This window comes from Gigantopelta aegis, chromosome 2 (genome assembly GCF_016097555.1).
Source record: "Gigantopelta aegis isolate Gae_Host chromosome 2, Gae_host_genome, whole genome shotgun sequence".
In the NCBI taxonomy this organism is placed as follows: Eukaryota; Metazoa; Mollusca; class Gastropoda; order Neomphalida; family Peltospiridae; genus Gigantopelta; species Gigantopelta aegis.
The window spans coordinates 51,985,056-52,007,251 of NC_054700.1; the positions used below are offsets into that span (position 1 = coordinate 51,985,056).

At 37.6% G+C, this 22,196-nt stretch overlaps 1 protein-coding gene across 2 annotated transcripts in view; it reads right to left on the reverse strand.

Moving 5' to 3' along the window:
* The window catches only part of LOC121386895 (DNA-directed RNA polymerase III subunit RPC3-like), a 92,289-nt gene that overhangs the window by 7,421 nt on the left and 62,672 nt on the right, over positions 1–22,196 (reverse strand). For both annotated transcript variants that reach the window (XM_041517939.1, XM_041517945.1), the window contains exons 7-11: positions 21,548–21,628; positions 18,208–18,259; positions 15,912–15,972; positions 12,619–12,685; positions 4,656–4,739 (exon numbers count right to left, since the gene is read on the reverse strand). In XM_041517939.1, coding sequence (XP_041373873.1) covers positions 4,656–4,739; positions 12,619–12,685; positions 15,912–15,972; positions 18,208–18,259; positions 21,548–21,628 — 345 coding nt within the window. The remainder of the gene's footprint in view (positions 1–4,655; positions 4,740–12,618; positions 12,686–15,911; positions 15,973–18,207; positions 18,260–21,547; positions 21,629–22,196) is intronic.

Genomic DNA, 22,196 nt, shown 5'->3' on the forward strand with positions numbered 1-22,196 from the left:
ATATATACATACATACATACATACATATACAGTAGAATCTCATTGGCTCGAACGCCTTACGGTCGAACCTACTGGTATTCTCGAACCAAGAACAAAGTCCCGATTTTTCTCTCTATTAAACCCCTTTATTTTGGTGCTGATTGGTCGAATACCCCTAGGGTCGAACAGAAGCTTTCTCTTGAACCAGTTTATTGGTCCGAACTGTAAAATTAAACATATTTGGCTCGAACAGCTACGTTTATCCAAAGAAATATAAAAAATAATTTATGTATAATTTTTTCGGCGACCTTTTCACGCTTATCGTGTTGTTTATTTAGCACCTGTCGTTAATTATCGTGCAATTGTAATCCGGTAATTGTTAGATGAATGAACCTTGCAAGTAACACCAATCAATTCACGAGTCAATCGGATCACCTCGCCCAAGCCGGTTTTACGGAAACATGCGAGGTTGTCCGATTGATTGTTGTGTTACAGAAGCACCCAACAACGGCCGAATGCATGGTTCGAACTACCCGATGGGTCGAACAGACTTTGATGCACCGACAGTGTTCGAGCCAATGAGATTCTACTGTATATATATATATATACACACACACACACACACACATACACATGTATACATACATACATACATATATATATATATACATACACACACACACACATACACATGTATACATACATACATACATACATACATATATATATATACACACACACACACATACACATGTATATATATATACATACATACATACATACATACATATACATGTGTATATATATATATGAAGGGTCTATGGGAATAATCTATGTCCAAACTGATAGTCAGTATTATAACAGTTGTATATGTCAAGGTCACAATGACACTAAATTAAAAACATATAATGATGGTAAGCGATTAAAAGTAGTTAGTAAATTATGTTTTCTTAGGCATAAATATTCATTGGTTGCAGAGTTGTAAAAGTTACCCCTCAAAATATCACCTTTAATGATATACATAACCGGCCAAGTGTTAAACATGGCAACTTACCAATCAACTAATTAATGACAATCAACTAATTAACAGCATTAGCACAAACATGGGATGATGTAAACTATCATCTTTAACATATATATTATAACTGAATGAAGAACATTAAAAAATTTAACACAAACATGTCCTAAATGACATGGGGAAGAAATGATTTTTTTTTATTTAACGACGCCTTCAATACATTTTATTTACGGTTATATGACATCAGACATATGGTTAAGGACCACACAGATATTGAGACAGGAAACCCACTGTCGCCACTTCATGGGCTACTCTTTCCGATTAGCACAAAGGATCTTTTATATGCACCATCCTACAGACAGAATAGTACATACCAAAGCCTTTGTTACACCAGTTGTAGAGCACTGGCTGGAACGAGAAATAGCCCAATGGGCCCACCGACAGGGATGGATTGATTGCGCATCAGGCGAGCACTGTACTAAATGACATGGGGATGAAACATCTAGGGTATAAACCAGTAGTGTGTATGAATGTTCAGGGATGAAACATCTAGGGTATAAACCAGTAGTGTGTATGAATGTTCAGGGATGAAACATCTAGGGTATAAACCAGTAGTGTGTATGAATGTTCAGGGATGAAACATCTAGGGTATAAACCAGTAGTGTGTATGAATGTTCAGGGATGAAACATCTAGGGTATAAACCAGTAGTGTGTATGAATGTTCAGGGATGAAACATCTAGGGTATAAACCAGTAGTGTGTATGAATGTTCAGGGATGAAACATCTAGGGTATAAACCAGTAGTGTGTACGAATGTTCAGGGATGAAACATCTAGGGTATAAACCAGTAGTGTGTACGAATGTTCAGGGATGAAACATCTAGGGTATAAACCAGTAGTGTGTACGAATGTTCAGGGATGAAACATCTAGGGTAAAACCAGTAGTGTGTACGAATGTTCAGGGATGAAACATCTAGGGTATAAACCAGTAGTGTGTACGAATGTTCAGGGATGAAACATCTAGGGTATAAACCAGTAGTGTGTACGAATGTTCAGGGATGAAACATCTAGGGTATAAACCAGTAGTGTGTACGAATGTTCAGGGATGAAACATCTAGGGTATAAACCAGTAGTGTGTATGAATGTTCAGGGATGAAACATCTAGGGTATAAACCAGTAGTGTGTACGAATGTTCAGGGATGAAACATCTAGGGTATAAACCAGTAGTGTGTACGAATGTTCAGGGATGAAACATCTAGGGTATAAACCAGTAGTGTGTATGAATGTTCAGGGATGAAACATCTAGGGTATAAACCAGTAGTGTGTATGAATGTTCAGGGATGAAACATCTAGGGTATAAACCAGTAGTGTGTATGAATGTTCAGGGATGAAACATCTAGGGTATAAACCAGTAGTGTGTACGAATGTTCAGGGATGAAACATCTAGGGTATATATAAACCAGTTGTGTATGAATGTTCAGGGATGAAACATCTAGGGTATAAACCAGTAGTGTGTAGTTCAGGGATGAAACATCTAGGGTATAAACAGTAGTGTGTACAGGGATGAAACATCTAGGGTATAAACCAGTAGTGTGTACGAATGTTCAGGGATGAAACATCTAGGGTATAAACCAGTAGTGTGTATGAATGTTCAGGGATGAAACATCTAGGGTATAAACCAGTAGTGTGTACGAATGTTCAGGGATGAAACATCTAGGGTATAAACCAGTAGCGTGTACGAATGTTCAGGGATGAAACAAATCAGGTACGAAACTTCCAATAACTGCCAAGTTTGTTTTGTTGAACGACACCACTAGAGCACACTAATTAATTATTCATCGGCTGTTGGATGTCAAACATTTGGTAATTCTCACTCATAGTCATCAGGAAGGAAATGGTTTATTTAACGACGCACTCAACACATTTTATTTACGGAAACCCGATGTCGCCACTTCTGGGCTACTTTTTTCAATTAGCAGCAAGGGATCTTTGATATGCACCATTCCAAAGACAAGATAGCACATACCACAGCCTTTGATGTACCAGTTGTGGTGCACTGGTTGGAGCGTGAAATAGCCCAATTGGCCCACCGACAGGGATTGATATCAAACCGACTGCGCATCAAGCGAGTGCTTTACCACTGGGCTACGTCCCATCCCCATAGACATCAGAGTAATTAACCAGCTATATTGTTTTCCTAATGTAGCAAAGGATCTTTAATTTATATAATGCACTTTCCCAACAGACAAGAAAGCACATACCACAGCCTTTGACCAGTTGTGGTTCACTGATTGAAACAGGAAAAAACCCAGTCAGTTGAATGGATCCACCGAGATGGATTGATCCTGCGACGCATGGACCTCAAGCGAGCATTTAACTGACTGAGCTAAATCCCACCCCCAACTTACAATACAATGTCAGCATAATGAAGACATGATATTCCAATCTATGATAATCAAGCATAAAGACGTGTGTGATTGAATGCCAGCATAATGAAGTCATGATATTCCAATCTATGATAATCAAGCATAAAGACGTGTGTGATTGAATGCCAGCATAATGAAGTCATGATATTCCAATCTATGATAATCAAGCATAAAGACGTGTGTGATTGAATGCCAGCATAATGAAGTCATGATATTCCAATCTATGATAATCAAGCATAAAGACGTGTGTGATTGAATGCCAGCATAATGAAGACATGATATTCCAATCTATGATAATCAAGCATAAAGACGTGTGTGATTGAATGCCAGCATAATGAAGTCATGATATTCCAATCTATGATAATCAAGCATAAAGACGTGTGTGATACAATGCCAGCATAATGAAGTCATGATATTCCAATCTATGATAATCAAGCATAAAGACGTGTGTGATTGAATGCCAGCATAATGAAGTCATGATATTCCAATCTATGATAATCAAGCATAAAGACGTGTGTGATTGAATGCCAGCATAATGAAGTCATGATATTCCAATCTATGATAATCAAGCATAATGACGTGTGTGATTGAATATCAGTAATATAGTTGACTAAGGATGAGAGTTCTGGCTGCAGTCACTCTTTCCAGTTAGTGTTAGTTTGGTCCCTTAGGCTGGGTTTCCATAGAAGTTCACTTTTCACGTGGCATGATACACTTTTCACCATTCACATGTGAACAGAAGAATCAACAAGTAATTTTCAAAGTGCAGGCCCCATAGGCGTTCACTTGTCATTTTACGCCTTCATGTCACAGGTCACGTGTGAATAAAGAAACGAACATACTCGTACTACACAATTCTGAAATGTTAAGACATTATTTGCTAATCGATTCAAACTAAAAATGTCACTAACCCTGACTTTAAGCTGTCATTTACCAAAATCGCCAAATGTGATTCAAAGTTCAATTTAGCAAATATATGTCATCACCAATTCACCAAATAAAACCCACCCATTTGGAAAATTGCGTGTCGTTTGTATATGTATAACTATATACAAAAATAATCCTGCTAAGCTATATGTTAATTGAATTTGGCTCCAAATTTTTTGATTAAATTTGTAGCCAAATTGCTATTAATTTTTCCCATCCAGCTTAAACCCTAATAACCGTCGTACACATTTTTTCACCACCTGTTAATATTATTACATTTAGTAGGCACTATTGTCAGTTATCTTACCGTAAATGTAATGAAATTCTCTTCAAGCAAAGAATACAGCATTTCTTTGGCTTCTTTTGCTGGTATCATGGCATAGTCTTCAATCTAAAACACAAAAATAAGGTGACACTGACATTAGTTTTGGGTTTATTCAATTAACATTCAAGCAAACAGTTATGGGCATACAAATAGCCGATCTCTATTTTTGTGCTGGGGTGTTGTCAAACACACATCCATTCATTCCTATAGATAAAGGTAACACACCACCATTAATTACTCCATGCAGTTCAATACAATTTCTATATCGGAATATATTTTGTGACAAATACAACACTGTCGAGAGGGTCATGTGACTACTAATTTTAGGGAGTGCTCCTAACTGACTCAACTGACATGTACCATGTAAAAATTACAACACTGTCGAGAGGGTCATGTGACTACTAATTTTAGGGAGTGCTCTCAACTGACTCAACTGACATGAACCATGTAAAAAATCAACATCGGTTGACCACAACATTTTTTAATTAATGGCCACTATGCCCGACCACCGCCTCATGTTGCTGTTATACAAGTACGTGGCACCATACCACTTGCACAGTTGTTTATTATCAGTTAGTACAGTAACTACATATAAGTTCATTCAAACCAATGGCTTATTTAAGTACTACAGAGGTCTACCTATGTGAGAAAGATTTCAAAAAGCTTATAAATCAGAATTTTGTAGTATTTTGTTTATGAGGAACTATTTCCTAAACCAGACTATATTAAAGGGACATACCCTAAAGTCCAAACCAAAATGTTAACAACTACGATAAACTGCTCTCCTACCTTTATTTTTCGTTAGATTTTAGCCACATTTTGTCCAGACAGAAATCTTGAAAAAACCATTACAATGACACAGATTAACCACATACTAAATGATAACTATGTCACATATATCGACTTCGCTGAGATCTCAAAGGGCAAAAACCATGTAATTTTGTGCCGGCTGCCGTTTTACTTTTTATGGAATACTCTCTAAGAGGGGTGAAAGGATATGACAATGTAACAACGTCATAACATGTTACGATATAAAAGCAAATGTGATGATGTCATTTTATTTAGTTTTTAAAATTCCTTTGTTTAAAGATACCACCAGAGAACATTGATTTTATATTAATTATGTCACATACTTTGGAGGCTTTCACCCTCTTGAAGAGTATTCCATAAAAAAGCAAAATGGCAGATGACAGAAAACTGCATGTATTTTTGACCTATGCGATCTCAGTGAAGTCAATACTGGTGACATCGTTACAGTCTCATATTTGGAATCTGTGTCACTGTAATGGGTTTTTCACAACTTGTCTGTGGACAAATTTTGGGGGAAATGTAATGGTAATTAAAGGTAGGAGAGTAATTTTTCGTACTAGTTAACAATTTGGTTTGGACTTTAGTTTTTAAACACTAAGGCATATTTTTTACTATTAGAGACATTTTTGATAACTGAAATCAGACATTATTTAGATTTTATTGTTTAGATTATCCATTTCCTTTTATTCGCAGTGTTTTTGGTCATCCTGGTGTTTTTAATATCACAAAATGCATTTCTCATATTTTTTAAAATGCACGTGTGTCTGAGAAGTTAACGGTTATGGAGTCGAGTTTTAGTCTATTTTTAGAGGATATTTCGCCATTTCAAAGTCACAGACTCATGTTTCACTTAGTTGTAACTTTATCTAAATGTGTTACAGGTTTGTAGATTAACTAAACTTAGTGTTAATTTTCATGGGCTGAAAGTAGCTAGGGTCCGTCCCTTTAAGCTGCTACAGCAAGTAATGACACGACAAATGGTGGCGTGTTGCCTGAAGCACTAGATAGATTTTCATGGGTTGAAAGTAGCTAGGGTCCGCCCCATTAAGCTGCTACAGCAAGTAATGACACGACAAATGGCGGCGTGTTGCCTGAAGCACTAGATAGATTTTCATGAAAAATACACACTATTTTGGCAAAGACCCTTTCTACTCTGGAAAAGCATACTACCAGAAAAAACGGGAAACAATCATTTCCGGGGAAACCGGGGAATCTGGGATGGTGAAGAGAGAGAGAGCTGCTATAAACAACAGACCAATGCAGAGGAAAAACAAAGTTCAATACTCCTTTGAGCAGCGATGTCATTAGTCACCGACATGTGGCAGTCATCAACCTACCGTAAACCTTAAAGCTGTTAAATATAAACAGAAAAGAAAAAAAAGAAAAAAGTTAGTTTTGTTTAACGACACCACTAAAGCACATTTATTTATTAATCATCGGCTATTGGATGTCAAACATTTGGTAATTTGAACATTATACACATGTACATGTAGTCTTATAGACAAAACACACTGAAAATTTTTCATTAGCAGCAAGGGATCTTTTATAGGCACCACCTCACAGACAGGATAGCACATAGCCTATATTAGAAACATACTTATCTGCCCTTGAATTGCATAGCACTAAGCGGCCCCAATCAGCCACTAAATGACTTCCGGCGCGTTTCAAGCTCCAGTCGCTTGCAACAAAGGCCCTTTGTTACTACTGAATCGTGGAGTAGTTGATGACTTGTTCTTTTATTTTTTTACCTTAATAAAGTTTCCTATATGTATTATTGTTTCAATGTTTATCAGATCTCCTTATTTTACAGAAAAGGAAATGTACAAAATTTTTAGGGTCAAAAGAAATACTTACGACCATGTCTTGGGGAGACCAAGAAAAAGGGGCTCATCGACTTGTTAAAAAGGCAAGTTAATAAAAGTTTTGATATTTGCAATTAACATGAATGCGTTTGTGTATATATATCACTATGACAAACAAAAGTGTACACTAATTTGACTAAATGACTAGCTGTGATTTTCTGTACCGCTAGCTGCATTATTAACTATGACCTATGTTTGTAATTTATATAACTACTACAACTGTGTCACTGTCACACACAATTCATTAAAACTGTAGGTGTGTTTGTATGTTTAAATGAAATTATAATGATTAATGTGAGGCGAGATTGCAGATGTTTTTTTAAAAACCCGAAAATTTCAATGCAAGAAAACTAAAACAATCAGAGTGGGTGATAGTTCATCAAGATAAACATCTCTGGCACAATATTTATTGCTTTGCCGTAATGTTTATCTATTGGATATAATTTTCCATTTGCAATCAGGTTTTAATAAAATTAATAAAATTAATCATATGTGATTTATTTAAGATCCTCAACATGTACAACAACATATTTTAATACATTTTATACTAAAATATTAACTACAATACCTTTGGTAACCTTTCTAGGATTAGATATTGAAGATGACACATTTGAAAGTTATTTTTAGCCTGGTACAGCTGAAAATCGAAAATGTGGAATGCAAAAATGGCGGAATGAAAATTATTTGTATCAAGCATTTTACGTCCTTCCAATGAAGAGAAATATATTGGAACTGAATGGAATTGATTATTTATTTTGTTATTTTTGTTTCTCTATATGTGCTTTGTGTGGGCTGCATTATATGCACTAGTAATATTTAGGTCATTAAAGTTTTTTTTAGGTTATTATTCTTTTTTATTATTATATAAAAAAAAAATCTCAATACAAGTCATTACTTAATCTGTTTAATTATCATTTCAGGTCATTAGTTATTTTAAGGATTTTATTTATTTTATTTATTATCAATTTTTACTCTTTTTTTTCTTTTATTATTATTATTATTATTTTTTAAAATTATTATCATAAATATTTTTTAATTAACCTGCACAACCCCCAACACCACAACGTAAAAAATCTTTGATTACAATAGTTTCATTAATCTTTCATAATATTTCTATTAATCTTTTATGGCAAGTTCTGGGAAAATGTGAATAGATATACAAAGAGATGGGGAAACATAGACAATTTGAAAGTTAAACTGGCCAATGAAAATATTTTATACATGTCAATCTAAAATGTTATAATGATTGTCAGCACCATCTAATTTATTCCTTGAAACATATTCATATCACTACTTTCAAAATTTGTACTATAATTCATATATAGTTATATTACAAATCTGCACAGCTATGTACTTAAATAAAGTACTGAAAAAGTACCTGTATCTTCAAGTACTTAATTATCAAGCATTAATTCTCAAATGTTAACCATAACTTTTGGAAATTAACATAAGTGTATGAACATGTTCAAGTGTAAACTTCCCTAAAGTAATCCTGGTACCAACAAAAGAACGGGAATGATACACATCCATCCCACTACTTGTATGTTAAGTGTAAACTTCCCTAAAGTAATCCTGGTACCAACAAAAGAACAGGAATGATACACATCCATCCCACTACTTGTATGTTAAGTGTAAACTGCCCTAAAGTAATCCTGGTACCAACAAAAGAACAGGAATGATACACATCCATCCCACTACTTGTGTGTTAAGTGTAAACTGCCCTAAAGTAATCCTGGTACCAACAAAAGAACGGGAATGATACACATCCATCCCACTACTTGTGTGTTAAGTGTAAACTGCCCTAAAGTAATCCTGGTACCAACAAAAGAACGGGAATGATACACATCCATCCCACTACTTGTGTGTTAAGTGTAAACTGCCCTAAAGTAATCCTGGTACCAACAAAAGAACGGGAATGATACACATCCATCCCACTACTTGTGTGTTAAGTGTAAACTTCCCTAAAGTAATCCTGGTACCAACAAAAGAACGGGAATGATACACATCCATCCCACTACTTGTATGTTAAGTGTAAACTTCCCTAAAGTAATCCTGGTACCAACAAAAGAACGGGAATGATACACATCCATCCCACTACTTGTATGTTAAGTGTAAACTGCCCTAAAGTAATCCTGGTACCAACAAAAGAACGGGAATGATACACATCCATCCCACTACTTGTATGTTAAGTGTAAACTTCCCTAAAGTAATCCTGGTACCAACAAAAAAACCGGAATGATACACATCCATCCCACTACTTGTATGTTAAGTGTAAACTTCCCTAAAGTAATCCTGGTACCAACAAAAGAACGGGAATGATACACATCCATCCCACTACTTGTATGTTAAGTGTAAACTTCCCTAAAGTAATCCTGGTACCAACAAAAGAACGGGAATGATACACATCCATCCCAACACTTGTATGTTAAGTGTAAACTTCCCTAAAGTAATCCTGGTACCAACAAAAGAACGGGAATGATACACATCCATCCCACTACTTGTATGTTAAGTGTAAACTTCCCTAAAGTAATCCTGGTACCAACAAAAGAACGGGAATGATACACATCCATCCCACTACTTGTATGTTAAGTGTAAACTTCACTAAAGTAATCCTGGTACCAACAAAAGAACGGGAATGATACACATCCATCCCACTACTTGTGTGTTAAGTGTAAACTTCCCTAAAGTAATCCTGGTACCAACAAAAGAACGGGAATGATACACATCCATCCCACTACTTGTGTGTTAAGTGTAAACTTCCCTAAAGTAATCCTGGTACCAACAAAAGAACGGGAATGATACACATCCATCCCACTACTTGTGTGTTAAGTGTAAACTTCCCTAAAGTAATCCTGGTACCAACAAAAGAACGGGAATGATACACATCCATCCCACTACTTGTGTGTTAAGTGTAAACTTCCCTAAAGTAATCCTGGTACCAACAAAAGAACGGGAATGATACACATCCATCCCACTACTTGTGTGTTAAGTGTAAACTTCCCTAAAGTAATCCTGGTACCAACAAAAGAACGGGAATGATACACATCCATCCCACTACTTGTGTGTTAAGTGTAAACTTCCCTAAAGTAATCCTGGTACCAACAAAAGAACGGGAATGATACACATCCATCCCAACACTTGTGTGTTAAGTGTAAACTTCCCTAAAGTAATCCTGGTACCAACAAAAGAACGGGAATGATACACATCCATCCCAACACTTGTGTGTTAAGTGTAAACTGCCCTAAAGTAATCCTGGTACCAACAAAAGAACAGGAATGATACACATCCATCCCAACACTTGTATGTTAAGTGTAAACTTCCCTAAAGTAATCCTGGTACCAACAAAAGAACAGGAATGATACACATCCATCCCAACACTTGTATGTTAAGTGTAAACTTCCCTAAAGTAATCCTGGTACCAACAAAAGAACAGGAATGATACACATCCATCCCACTACTTGTATGTTAAGTGTAAACTGCCCTAAAGTAATCCTGGTACCAACAAAAGAACAGGAATGATACACATCCATCCCAACACTTGTATGTTAAGTGTAAACTTCCCTAAAGTAATCCTGGTACCAACAAAAGAACAGGAATGATACACATTCATCCCACTACTTGTCTGTTAAGTGTAAACTTCCCTAAAGTAATCCTGGTACCAACAAAAGAACGGGAATGATACACATCCATCCCACTACTTGTATGTTAAGTGTAAACTACCCTAAAGTAATCCTGGTACCAACAAAAGAACGGGAATGATACACATCCATCCCAACACTTGTATGTTAAGTGTAAACTGCCCTAAAGTAATCCTGGTACCAACAAAAGAACGGGAATGATACACATCCATCCCAACACTTGTATGTTAAGTGTAAACTTCCCTAAAGTAATCCTGGTACCAACAAAAGAACGGGAATGATACACATCCATCCCACTACTTGTGTGTTAAGTGTAAACTTCCCTAAAGTAATCCTGGTACCAACAAAAGAACGGGAATGATACACATCCATCCCACTACTTGTGTGTTAAGTGTAAACTTCCCTAAAGTAATCCTGGTACCAACAAAAGAACGGGAATGATACACATCCATCCCAACACTTGTGTGTTAAGTGTAAACTTCCCTAAAGTAATCCTGGTACCAACAAAAGAACGGGAATGATACACATCCATCCCAACACTTGTGTGTTAAGTGTAAACTGCCCTAAAGTAATCCTGGTACCAACAAAAGAACAGGAATGATACACATCCATCCCAACACTTGTATGTTAAGTGTAAACTTCCCTAAAGTAATCCTGGTACCAACAAAAGAACAGGAATGATACACATCCATCCCAACACTTGTATGTTAAGTGTAAACTTCCCTAAAGTAATCCTGGTACCAACAAAAGAACAGGAATGATACACATCCATCCCACTACTTGTATGTTAAGTGTAAACTGCCCTAAAGTAATCCTGGTACCAACAAAAGAACAGGAATGATACACATCCATCCCAACACTTGTATGTTAAGTGTAAACTTCCCTAAAGTAATCCTGGTACCAACAAAAGAACAGGAATGATACACATTCATCCCACTACTTGTCTGTTAAGTGTAAACTTCCCTAAAGTAATCCTGGTACCAACAAAAGAACGGGAATGATACACATCCATCCCACTACTTGTATGTTAAGTGTAAACTACCCTAAAGTAATCCTGGTACCAACAAAAGAACGGGAATGATACACATCCATCCCAACACTTGTATGTTAAGTGTAAACTGCCCTAAAGTAATCCTGGTACCAACAAAAGAACAGGAATGATACACATCCATCCCAACACTTGTATGTTAAGTGTAAACTTCCCTAAAGTAATCCTGGTACCAACAAAAGAACAGGAATGATACACATCCATCCCAACACTTGTATGTTAAGTGTAAACTTCCCTAAAGTAATCCTGGTACCAACAAAAGAACAGGAATGATACACATCCATCCCACTACTTGTCTGTTAAGTGCACACCAGTCCTCAACAAGACAGTTAATGTTAACTCAGTTAAGTTGTAATGAAAGTACTCATCAGTTTAGCAAATCTCAAAGACTTCATGCCAATGATTAATAAATTAATTGGCTCTAGTGGTGTCGTTAAACAAAAACAAAAAAGGCTAAGGAAATGGAAAAATGTAGCAGGTTTTCTCTTTAAAACTATAAGTAAAAAATTACCAAATGTTTGACTGCCAATAGCTGATGATTAATAAATCAATGTGCTCTAGTGGTGTCATTAAACAAAACAACTTACCTGCTTCTGTTCTATTTGTTTCTTCAGTAAGAGTACTCGGAATATTCTAAGACACTTGGAACCAAACCTGAAAATACGTATTCCACAGAAAAATATATTTTACATTTTCCCCTAAGTAACATACATGTATTTATTACCCCAGCGGTCAGTCATAATGGTGAAAATATTTTTCATATTTTCTAAGTGAGAAATATTCTGCATTGGTTTAACATACACTACTATTGCATGATTTGACGCTTGCAAACCAATCACATAGTCGGGACTAAATATGACGTCATCACAATTTGGAAAAGCACACAAAATGACGTCATGTAGCATTTACGTCTTTCTGTTTTCAGTGTTAAACTTGTAATAAAATGGTAGTTTAATGCAATATACTATATAACAAATTTTGCAGAATATATAGGCAGTACTAAACCAAATAACTTCCGGCTGGGTCAAAGTTCGAGATGCACCCAACTTTGATAAAGAAGTGAACACCACAAGAACTGTGACTGGTGATAAATGTGAGTGTGCACTTTCATCTAGGCAAAAAATGTATGCAATTTTATTTCATCTAGTACCACCATGTATGCAATTTTATTTCATCTAGTACCACCATGTATGCAATTTTATTTCATCTAGTACCACCATGTATGGGGTACCTGTAAAAAAAAGTACTTGAATTTGTGCGTATAAGTTATTATCAATTTGATAATAACTGGTAACTTGTTTATTATCCTCTGTATAAAGTGTAATAATTTAACTAAATACAGATGTATTACCAGTGTCTTGCCTACATTTAAACCTTACAGTTACATGATAACAGATCTCAAACATGCATGCTGCCTAAATGTTAAACTTTGTTTGTTTAACGACTCTACATAATCATAAGCATAATCATTTGTTTTGCATAGAAAGAGGGTGTGGGGGGGGGGGGGGGGGGGAGAGAGAGAGAGAGAGAGAGAGAGAGAGAGAGAGAGAACAAAGAGAGAGAGAGAGAGAACAAAGAAAGAGAGAAGAGAGAGAGAAAGAGAGAAGAGAGAGACAGTCAGAGAGAGAGAGAGAGAGAGAGAGAGAGAGAGAGAGAGAGAGAGAGAGAGAGGGGGAGGGGGAGGGGAGAGAGAGAGAGAGAGAGAGAGAGAGAGAGAGAGAGAGAGAGAGAGAGAGAGAGAGAGAACTTACTGAGAGAACGACACCACTAGAGCACATAGTCTTATTAATCATCAGCTATGGACGTGCGCCGACGTGATTATATCATACCATAATAGGTACTGGATAACTATATTGTGTGAGTCAATATTCTAATTTAAGATTACCTCTAGAAACAGGTAGAAGGTTTAACATTTTAAAAGAAAAGGAAATGTTTTATTTAACGACGTACTCAACTCATTTTATTTACGGCTATATGGCATCAGACATATGGTTACGGACCACACAGATATTGAAAGAAAGAAAGAAATGTTTTATTTAACGATGCACTCAACACATTTTATTTACGGTTATATGGCATCAGACATATGGTTAAGGACCACACAGATATTGAAAGAGGAAACCTGCTGTCGCCACTTCATGGACTACTCTTTTCGATTAGCAGCAAGGTTTTTTTTATATGCACTATCCCACAGACAGGATAGCACATACCATGGCCTTTGATATGCCAGTCGTGGTGCACTGGCTGGAATGAGAAATAGACCAATGGTTTAAAAGAAAACGTTCTATATAAATTTTGCAATACATGTACTGCTATTGGAGATGAACGCCATTATTTATTCAGTTGCAGTAAAACTCATTGAAAACAGTTGAACAATATATTATAGAGCTAATTCTAGCTTGTTTAATACCATTACTGAAAAACCGTGATTGTTATTATTATAACCTCTGAATTTATTTTTCTCCTTTGCACATTTTAGCCATTTTGATTACTTACCTGGTGTTCAATGTGAAGTACAGCTATTCAGTGTTGATGTGTGTTCTTGTCATGTATGTTAAATATATCCTCATGATACATACATGTATTCGTAATGTATTACAATGGTGCTAAATAAATACATCCGAATTGGTTTAGTCAGAAGTTCAAAGTGCGTCCCGAAATCGTTTAGAGCTGAGCACTGCCAGAATGTTACAATTTTCTAGCAAACACACCCACCTACCCAACCCACAAAAAAACCAACCAACCAAAAAACATCCCCCCCCCACCCCCCACCCCACCCCCCACACACACACACACAAAACCAATCCAATCCCACAACATCATGTGAACTGATCTGGTGGTTTTCTGTATGAGTTTCCGGGGCATATTTGTTTTGGTCATACTGTTTTTAATTAATTTTGATATTTATAATTTAGTATTTACAATTTTGGGAAGTCAAAACATATAGCAAAATTAGCTAACAGTGACTACTGCGTTATGATTCTTATTTGTTTTCTGTCATAACTTGCTTTTTGGGAGTTGTTAAAACTTTACTACACAATTCAAAGTATAAAACCCTATTAGTTTGATGAGTCAGTTGTTGTTTGGTTGGGATTCAAATATTCGCTTGTCATTTCCATCGGATACTTTAATACCATTTCTTCCACATATGGCAATTCCTCCTATCTTTCAACTTTATTTGCTGTCCACCTACACATCCCAGTCCTTGTCTCTCCAACCACAACAGGTGCTTGTCTCTTGTGGCTATCTGTGCCACACACCTGCCATTTCCTATTATCTTTTTCTTTTTTTAAAGCTGTAGGCTTAAGTATGACCATTTCAGATGGTGTTCAGTTGTGACTTAATTCTGGTGTCGTTAAGAGGCACTTGTAACCACCTATTACACCCCCCTTCTACCAACAGTTGTTATAGGGCTTTGGGTCAGACCAGCTTTATCAGCGGCAGATGACGAGGAAGCCAGATTGGTGTACGGAAGTACACCGAGATTGCACCTGTCGAGAAAGTTGAGACAGGTAGGTGATGGTGCAAGTGGACAGCTCAGAAGACAAGAGTTGAAGGAAACTGACAAGACCGGTTTCCATATTAATTTTTTTAATTGAAGACCTGTCCTACCTAAACAATATTTCCAAGTATTCGAATATCTGGAGTATTTAGTTGTATGGGGAAAATGACTAAACGAGATGTATATAACTTAATGCATTTTCTTTGATTTATCAGATCGGTCTTCCATGCCACTTGCCTCGATCATTCAGTCAGAAGACTAAAGCATGTGACGAGCTACAGAATAGATTATTATAGTAGTGACGTCATGCGAGCGCTTTAACTATGTTTAATAGAGTTATGGCCCTTGAACATAGGAGATACTGTACTGAATACTTACCTCTCTTGAACGACCGACTCCACGTGAGCAGTACACAACGCGGTCAACACCTTCAGCATGTCTGAGCACTGGGTAAAGATTAAACACGGACACGCATGTCGAAAGGAAAGGAAAAGAATGTCAAGTTTAAACACACGTCCATAAATTTTAAAACCATTTTGCCAGATAGAACAGAATGAAGGAAGGAAATGTATTATGGCGTCAGACATATGGTTAAGGACCACACAGATATTGAGGGAGGAAACCCACTGTTGCCACTCATAGGCTACTCTTTTCGATTAGCAGCAAGGGATCTTTTATATGTACCATTCCATAAACAGGATAGCACATACCACAGCCTTTGATGTACCAGTCGTGGTACATTGGCTAGAGCGACACAGGACAGTATATACAACAACCATTGATGTACGAACATGAAGCATTCACTGTGATGAGAAACATAATATATCATAGTGTTAGAGAGGAAACCCACTACATTTTGACATCAGTAGCAAGGGATCTTTCACATGCACCAGTTTGTTTTGTGTAACAACTCCACTTTGTAAGGATTAAAAACCGACACATGTAGAAAGGAAAGGAATGAATGTCAAGTTTAAAAAGTTAGTTTTTTTTTTTAATGACACCACTAGAGCAAACCGATTTATAAATGATTGTCTGTTGAATGTGAAACACTAGGTAATTTGGAGATATAGTCTTTAGAGTAGAAACCTGCTACATTTTTACATTAGTAGAAAGGGATCTTTTCTATGCACCATCCCATAGACAGGAAATCACATGCTACAGCCTTTGATATACCAGTCATGGTGCACTGGTTGGAACGAGAAACAGCCTAATGAAATCACCGATGAGGATCGATCCTAAATCGACTGCGCATCATCCGAGTGCTTTACCACTGGACTATGTCCCACCATTACCAATCCCCAGGAAGATAAGCCCTTTCCTTTTCATCTAAATTAATCCATACCTGTGACATCGTACTATTGTTCTAGGTGAAGATTATTTGTTGAGAATCAACATCTGTGAAACGATGCACAGGGATTCGAACTGACTACCGACAGAACTCGTACATTGTAAACTGCAAGTACAACACTTTAGCCAATGAGGCCTTATAAATATGATATTAGTGATACAAATGTAGCAATATTTCCTAGCAGAACACAGTGAAGATTGTTGGAAAATAAATCAGAAAGCCGAGATTATACATTTAGTATACGCACAACGCTTAACGTCAGCTATCCACTGCTGGGGATTTACTGACTGGATCATTCAGGTTAGGTCTAAAAGAATCCCATTATTATGGGTTATTTGTTTTGTAAATATTCTTTGCGGTTTTAATTAACCAAAATTTTCATTAAAACCAGATAAAATAGACGTTAATTTAGTACTCATTTTTAAAATGAATAATGGATTAAGTTGGATAATGCACTAGGATGTGTAGATTGATGAAAAATAATTAACATGCCTCAATGGTGCTTGTGAATGATATTTTTTTACAAATCTACACCTCCTCATATATTCTCCATTATATCACAGTCAAGTATCAAACTGCTGGATCAAATGAAATAATGACCAACAATACTATCCAGGAAAATAATTTGTTGCAGTTAATCACACAATCTGATTAAAATTAGCTCTACTGGTCTACCAGTAGATCTAACAGCATTGCATGACTCCCATGTCCAGGTGACATTTCATCTATAAATAATTTAAATATCGACCAATTACACTTCGCCTTTTATAGTGTTATACGGGGGCATACAAATTCTAAAAATATCAGGCGAGACTATTTATGCAATAGGTGAACTTGTTGGTCTATTTCAACATTAAAAAAACAGCAGGAAAAGTGCAGTAATAAACTCTGGATTGTATACTAGTATAAACAGATTTTATGGCTATACCATCATGGTTGTTTTTTTTCGTCTTGAAACAAATTTTAAATAAAATTTTATATTGAAATTAGTTTCCGGCATACTTCGTAATTCACCTGAATCATTTCGTATACCCTCGGCATATTCCCGAATGTTTTCAAATTCTTTTCAAATCACTGGCATGATTTTGCAAGTAAGGTTTTGATTGGTCGAATGAAAGGTCAACTGGACATGAGTTCCAACGGGCTGCTGTTAGATCCACATGTAATAGTGGAGCTAATTTTAATTAGATTGTTAGTCACAGACAAATCAATCACACAAACGTTGTTCGGAACAGCCATGAAATATTAGCGTGTTGTATGACCTGGTTAAATTTGCTAACATTTCATTCTCGCCAACATTCCTGCTTTACATTAATTGAAGGATACTGACAACAAACATCCCTCCTCCACTTTCACCAACTTTGGTAATGAATCCAGCCTGCAAAAACAAGTTAATGGAAACATACAATAACACTTATCATTCAATGACTTACAAGAATTAATATAAAATAATTTAAAACAATCTGAATTTTTTTGTTTAAATTTAATTACAGGGTTAAGAATCCACTAGCCATGGAATGGGTGATTTTCTAAATTAACTAGCCATGGTTAAGAATCCACTAGCCATGGTTAAGAATCCACTAGCCATGGTTAAGAATCCACTAGCCACGGGATCGGTGATTTTCTAAATTAACTTGCCATGGTTAAGAATCCACTAGCCATGGTTAAGAATCCACTAGCCATGGTTAAGAATCCACTAACCATGGGATCAGTGATTTTCTAAATTAACTAGCCATGGTTAAGAATCTACTAGCCATGGTTAAGAATCCACCAGTCAGGGTTAAGAATTCTCTAGCCATGGTTAAGAATCCACTAGCCATGGTTAAGAATCCACTAGCCATGGGATCGGTGAGTTTTTAAATTAACTAGCCATGGTTAAGAATCCATTAGTCATGGTAAAGAATCCATTAGCCATGGTTAAGAATCCACTAGCCATGGGATCGGTGATTTTCTAAATTAACTAGCCATGGTTAAGAATCCACTAGCCATGGGATCAATGATTTTCTAAATTAACTTGCCATGGTTAAGAATCCACTAGCCATGGGATCGGTGATTTTCTAAATTAACTAGCCATGGTTAAGAATTGACTAGCCATGGGATCAATGATTTTCTAAATTAACTAGCCATGGTTAAGAATCCACTAGCCATGGTTAAGAATCCACCAGTCAGGGTTAAGAATTATCTAGCCATGGTTAAGAATCCACTAGTCATGGTTAAGAATCCACAAGCCACACATTTGTACATACAGTAAAAACAAGCCCCAAATTTAACTAACACTTTTTTTGTGATCATCACAATAATAAATAATGTAGTATGAACACTGCTGATTTAAAGTTCGTTTTGTTTAACGACACCGCTAGAGCACATTGATTTATTAATCATCAGCATTTGGATGTCAAACATTCGGTCATTTTGACAGTCATAGAGAGGAAAACACACTACATTTTTTCATTAGTAGCAAGGGATCTTTTATACAGACCATCCCACAGACAGGACAGTACATGCCACAGCCTTTGATATACCAGTCATGGTGCACCGGCTGGAACGAGAAACAGCCCAATGGACCCATCGATGGCGATCGACCCTAGACTGACTGTGCATCAGGTGTGCGCTTTACCACTGGGCTATATCCTGCCCCTACTGCTTATTTGTTCACATACACGTACCCGGTCCCATGACCTGTTGTCAGTGAGAGAGAGAGAGGAGAGAGAGAGAGAGAGAGAGAGAGAGAGAGAGAGAGAGAGAGAGAGAGAGAGAGAGAGAGAGAGAGAGAGAGGAGAGAGAGAGAGAGAGAGAGAGACAGAGACAGAGAGAGAGAGAGAGAGAGAGAGAGAGAGAGAGAGAGAGACAGAGAGAGGAGAGAGGAGAGAGAGAGACAGAGAGAGACAGAGAGAGAGGAGAGAGGAGAGAGAGAGAGAGAGAGAGAGAGAGAGAGAGACAGCGAGAGAGACAGAGACAGAGCGAGAGAGACAGAGAGAGAGAGAGAGAGAGAGAGAGAGAGACAGAGAGAGACAGAGTGTAAGAGAGAGCGATATGAAAGACAGCCTACTACACCCAACTGCATGTATGTGTACACCCTACTGCCTGTATGTGTACACCCAACTGCATGTATGTGTACACCCTACTGCCTATGTGTACACCCTACTGCATGTGTGTACACCCTACTGCCTATATGTGTACACCCTACTGCCTATATGTGTACACCCAACTACATGTATGTGTACAGCCTACTGCCTATATGTGTAAACCCTACTGCATGTGTGTGTACACCCTACTGCCTATGTGTACACCCTACTGCCTATATGTGTACACCCTACTGCCTGTGTACACTCTACTGCATGTATGTGTACACCCTACTGCCTATATGTGTAGACCCTACTGCTTATATGTGTGTACACCCTACTGCCTATATGTGTACACCCTACTGCCTATATGTGTACACCCTACTGCCTATATGTGTACACCCTACTGCATGCATGTGTACACCCTACTGCCTATGTGTACACCCTACTGCATGTGTGTACACCCTACTGCCTATATGTGTACACCCTACTGCCTATGTGTACACCCTACTGCATGCATGTGTACACCCTACTGCCTAGATGTGTACACCCTACTGCATGTATGTGTACACCCTACTGCATGTATGTGTACACCCTACTGCCTATATGTGTACACCCTACTGTCTGTAGGTGTACAACTCTACTGCCTATGTGTACACCCTACTGCATGCAGGTGTACACCCTACTGCCTGTGTACACCCAACTGCATGTATGTGTACACCCTACTGTCTGTAGGTGTACACCCTACTGCCTGTATGTGTACACCCAACTGCATGTATGTGTACACCCTACTGTCTGTAGGTGTACACCCTACTGCCTGTATGTGTACACCCTACTGCCTGTATGTGTACACCCTACTGCCTGTAGGTGGACACCCTATTGCCTGTAGGTGGACACCCTGCCTGTAGGTGGACACCCTATTGCCTGTAGGTGGACACCCTGCCTGTAGGTGTACACCCTACTGCCTGTATGTGGACACCCTACTGCCTGTAGGTGGACACCCTACTGCCTGCAGGTGTACACCCTACTGCCTGCAGGTGTACACCCTACTGCCTGTATGTGGACACCCTATTGCTTGTAGGTGGACACCTACTGCCTGTACATGTACACCCTACTGCCTGTAGGTCGCCGCCCCACTGCCTGTAGGTCGACACTCCACTGCCTACAGGTCGACACCCTATTGCCTACAGGTCGACACCCTACTACCTGTAGGTCGACAGCCTACTACATGTAGGCTGACACCCTACTGCCTGTAGGTTGACAGCCTACTGCATGTAGGTTGACACCCTACTGCCTGTAGGTTGACACCCTACTGTCTATAGGTTGAGACCCTACTACCTGTAGGTTGACACCCTACTACCTGTAGGTTGACACCCTACTGCCTGTAGGTTTAGATCATATTACTGCATGACTCCTGTGGTTTTAATGAAACAAGGAGGCCAAGTACATCACTTTCCTCTCTCCATAAGTTACACTAATTTGTATCCTGTACATATTTGTCTGATAGCTCATACATGAGGTGTGTGCACAGGACAGTATGATTGCACCTCAATGGATAATAGCATGAAATTAAAACTGACAATATACGAATGAAATACTCTCACCGAATCATCTGATATGATGGACAAATACTGGTCGAGCACAAGTTTTGTCATTCCATGATCTTTAGATAAAGACTGGAAAATCTGAAAGTGAAAATAATAATACACAATCATGTACATGTATTTAAAAAAACAAACAACAAGCATTCTATAGCAATTTATATATACTGATGGAAAGAAATAGAGATCACACAAATACTATCAGCAAGTAAAGACAGCAAGTAAAACCCTCAACCCTTGTTGTCAGAAGTAGACCGTGCTACTGGCGGTCAGTTCAACACTACCGACATTCAGTTACATAAATATATATAAATAATATGTTCATATACTTACCATTTGTGATACCCAACAGCCAATATGTATTTTTGTGCTGGGGTGTCGTTAAACAAACATTCATTCATTCATTCACTCATTACAACTCTGTGTAATACAGACCTTACTATGCTAGTAGTGAATTAAATTTCATCTACAATACCATGTGTTCCTTTATTTCTTTCCAGCAGTGTATCTCCTATTGGTATCTCCAAAATTCAAGGGCCATAACTACATGTACATGTAAGTCACAAACATGGGCAATTAAATCACCATGAAAGTTGGACATGATCAGTAATAGTACGTGTTAAAGCTATTCACAAAATGTCAGCTTAAAGGG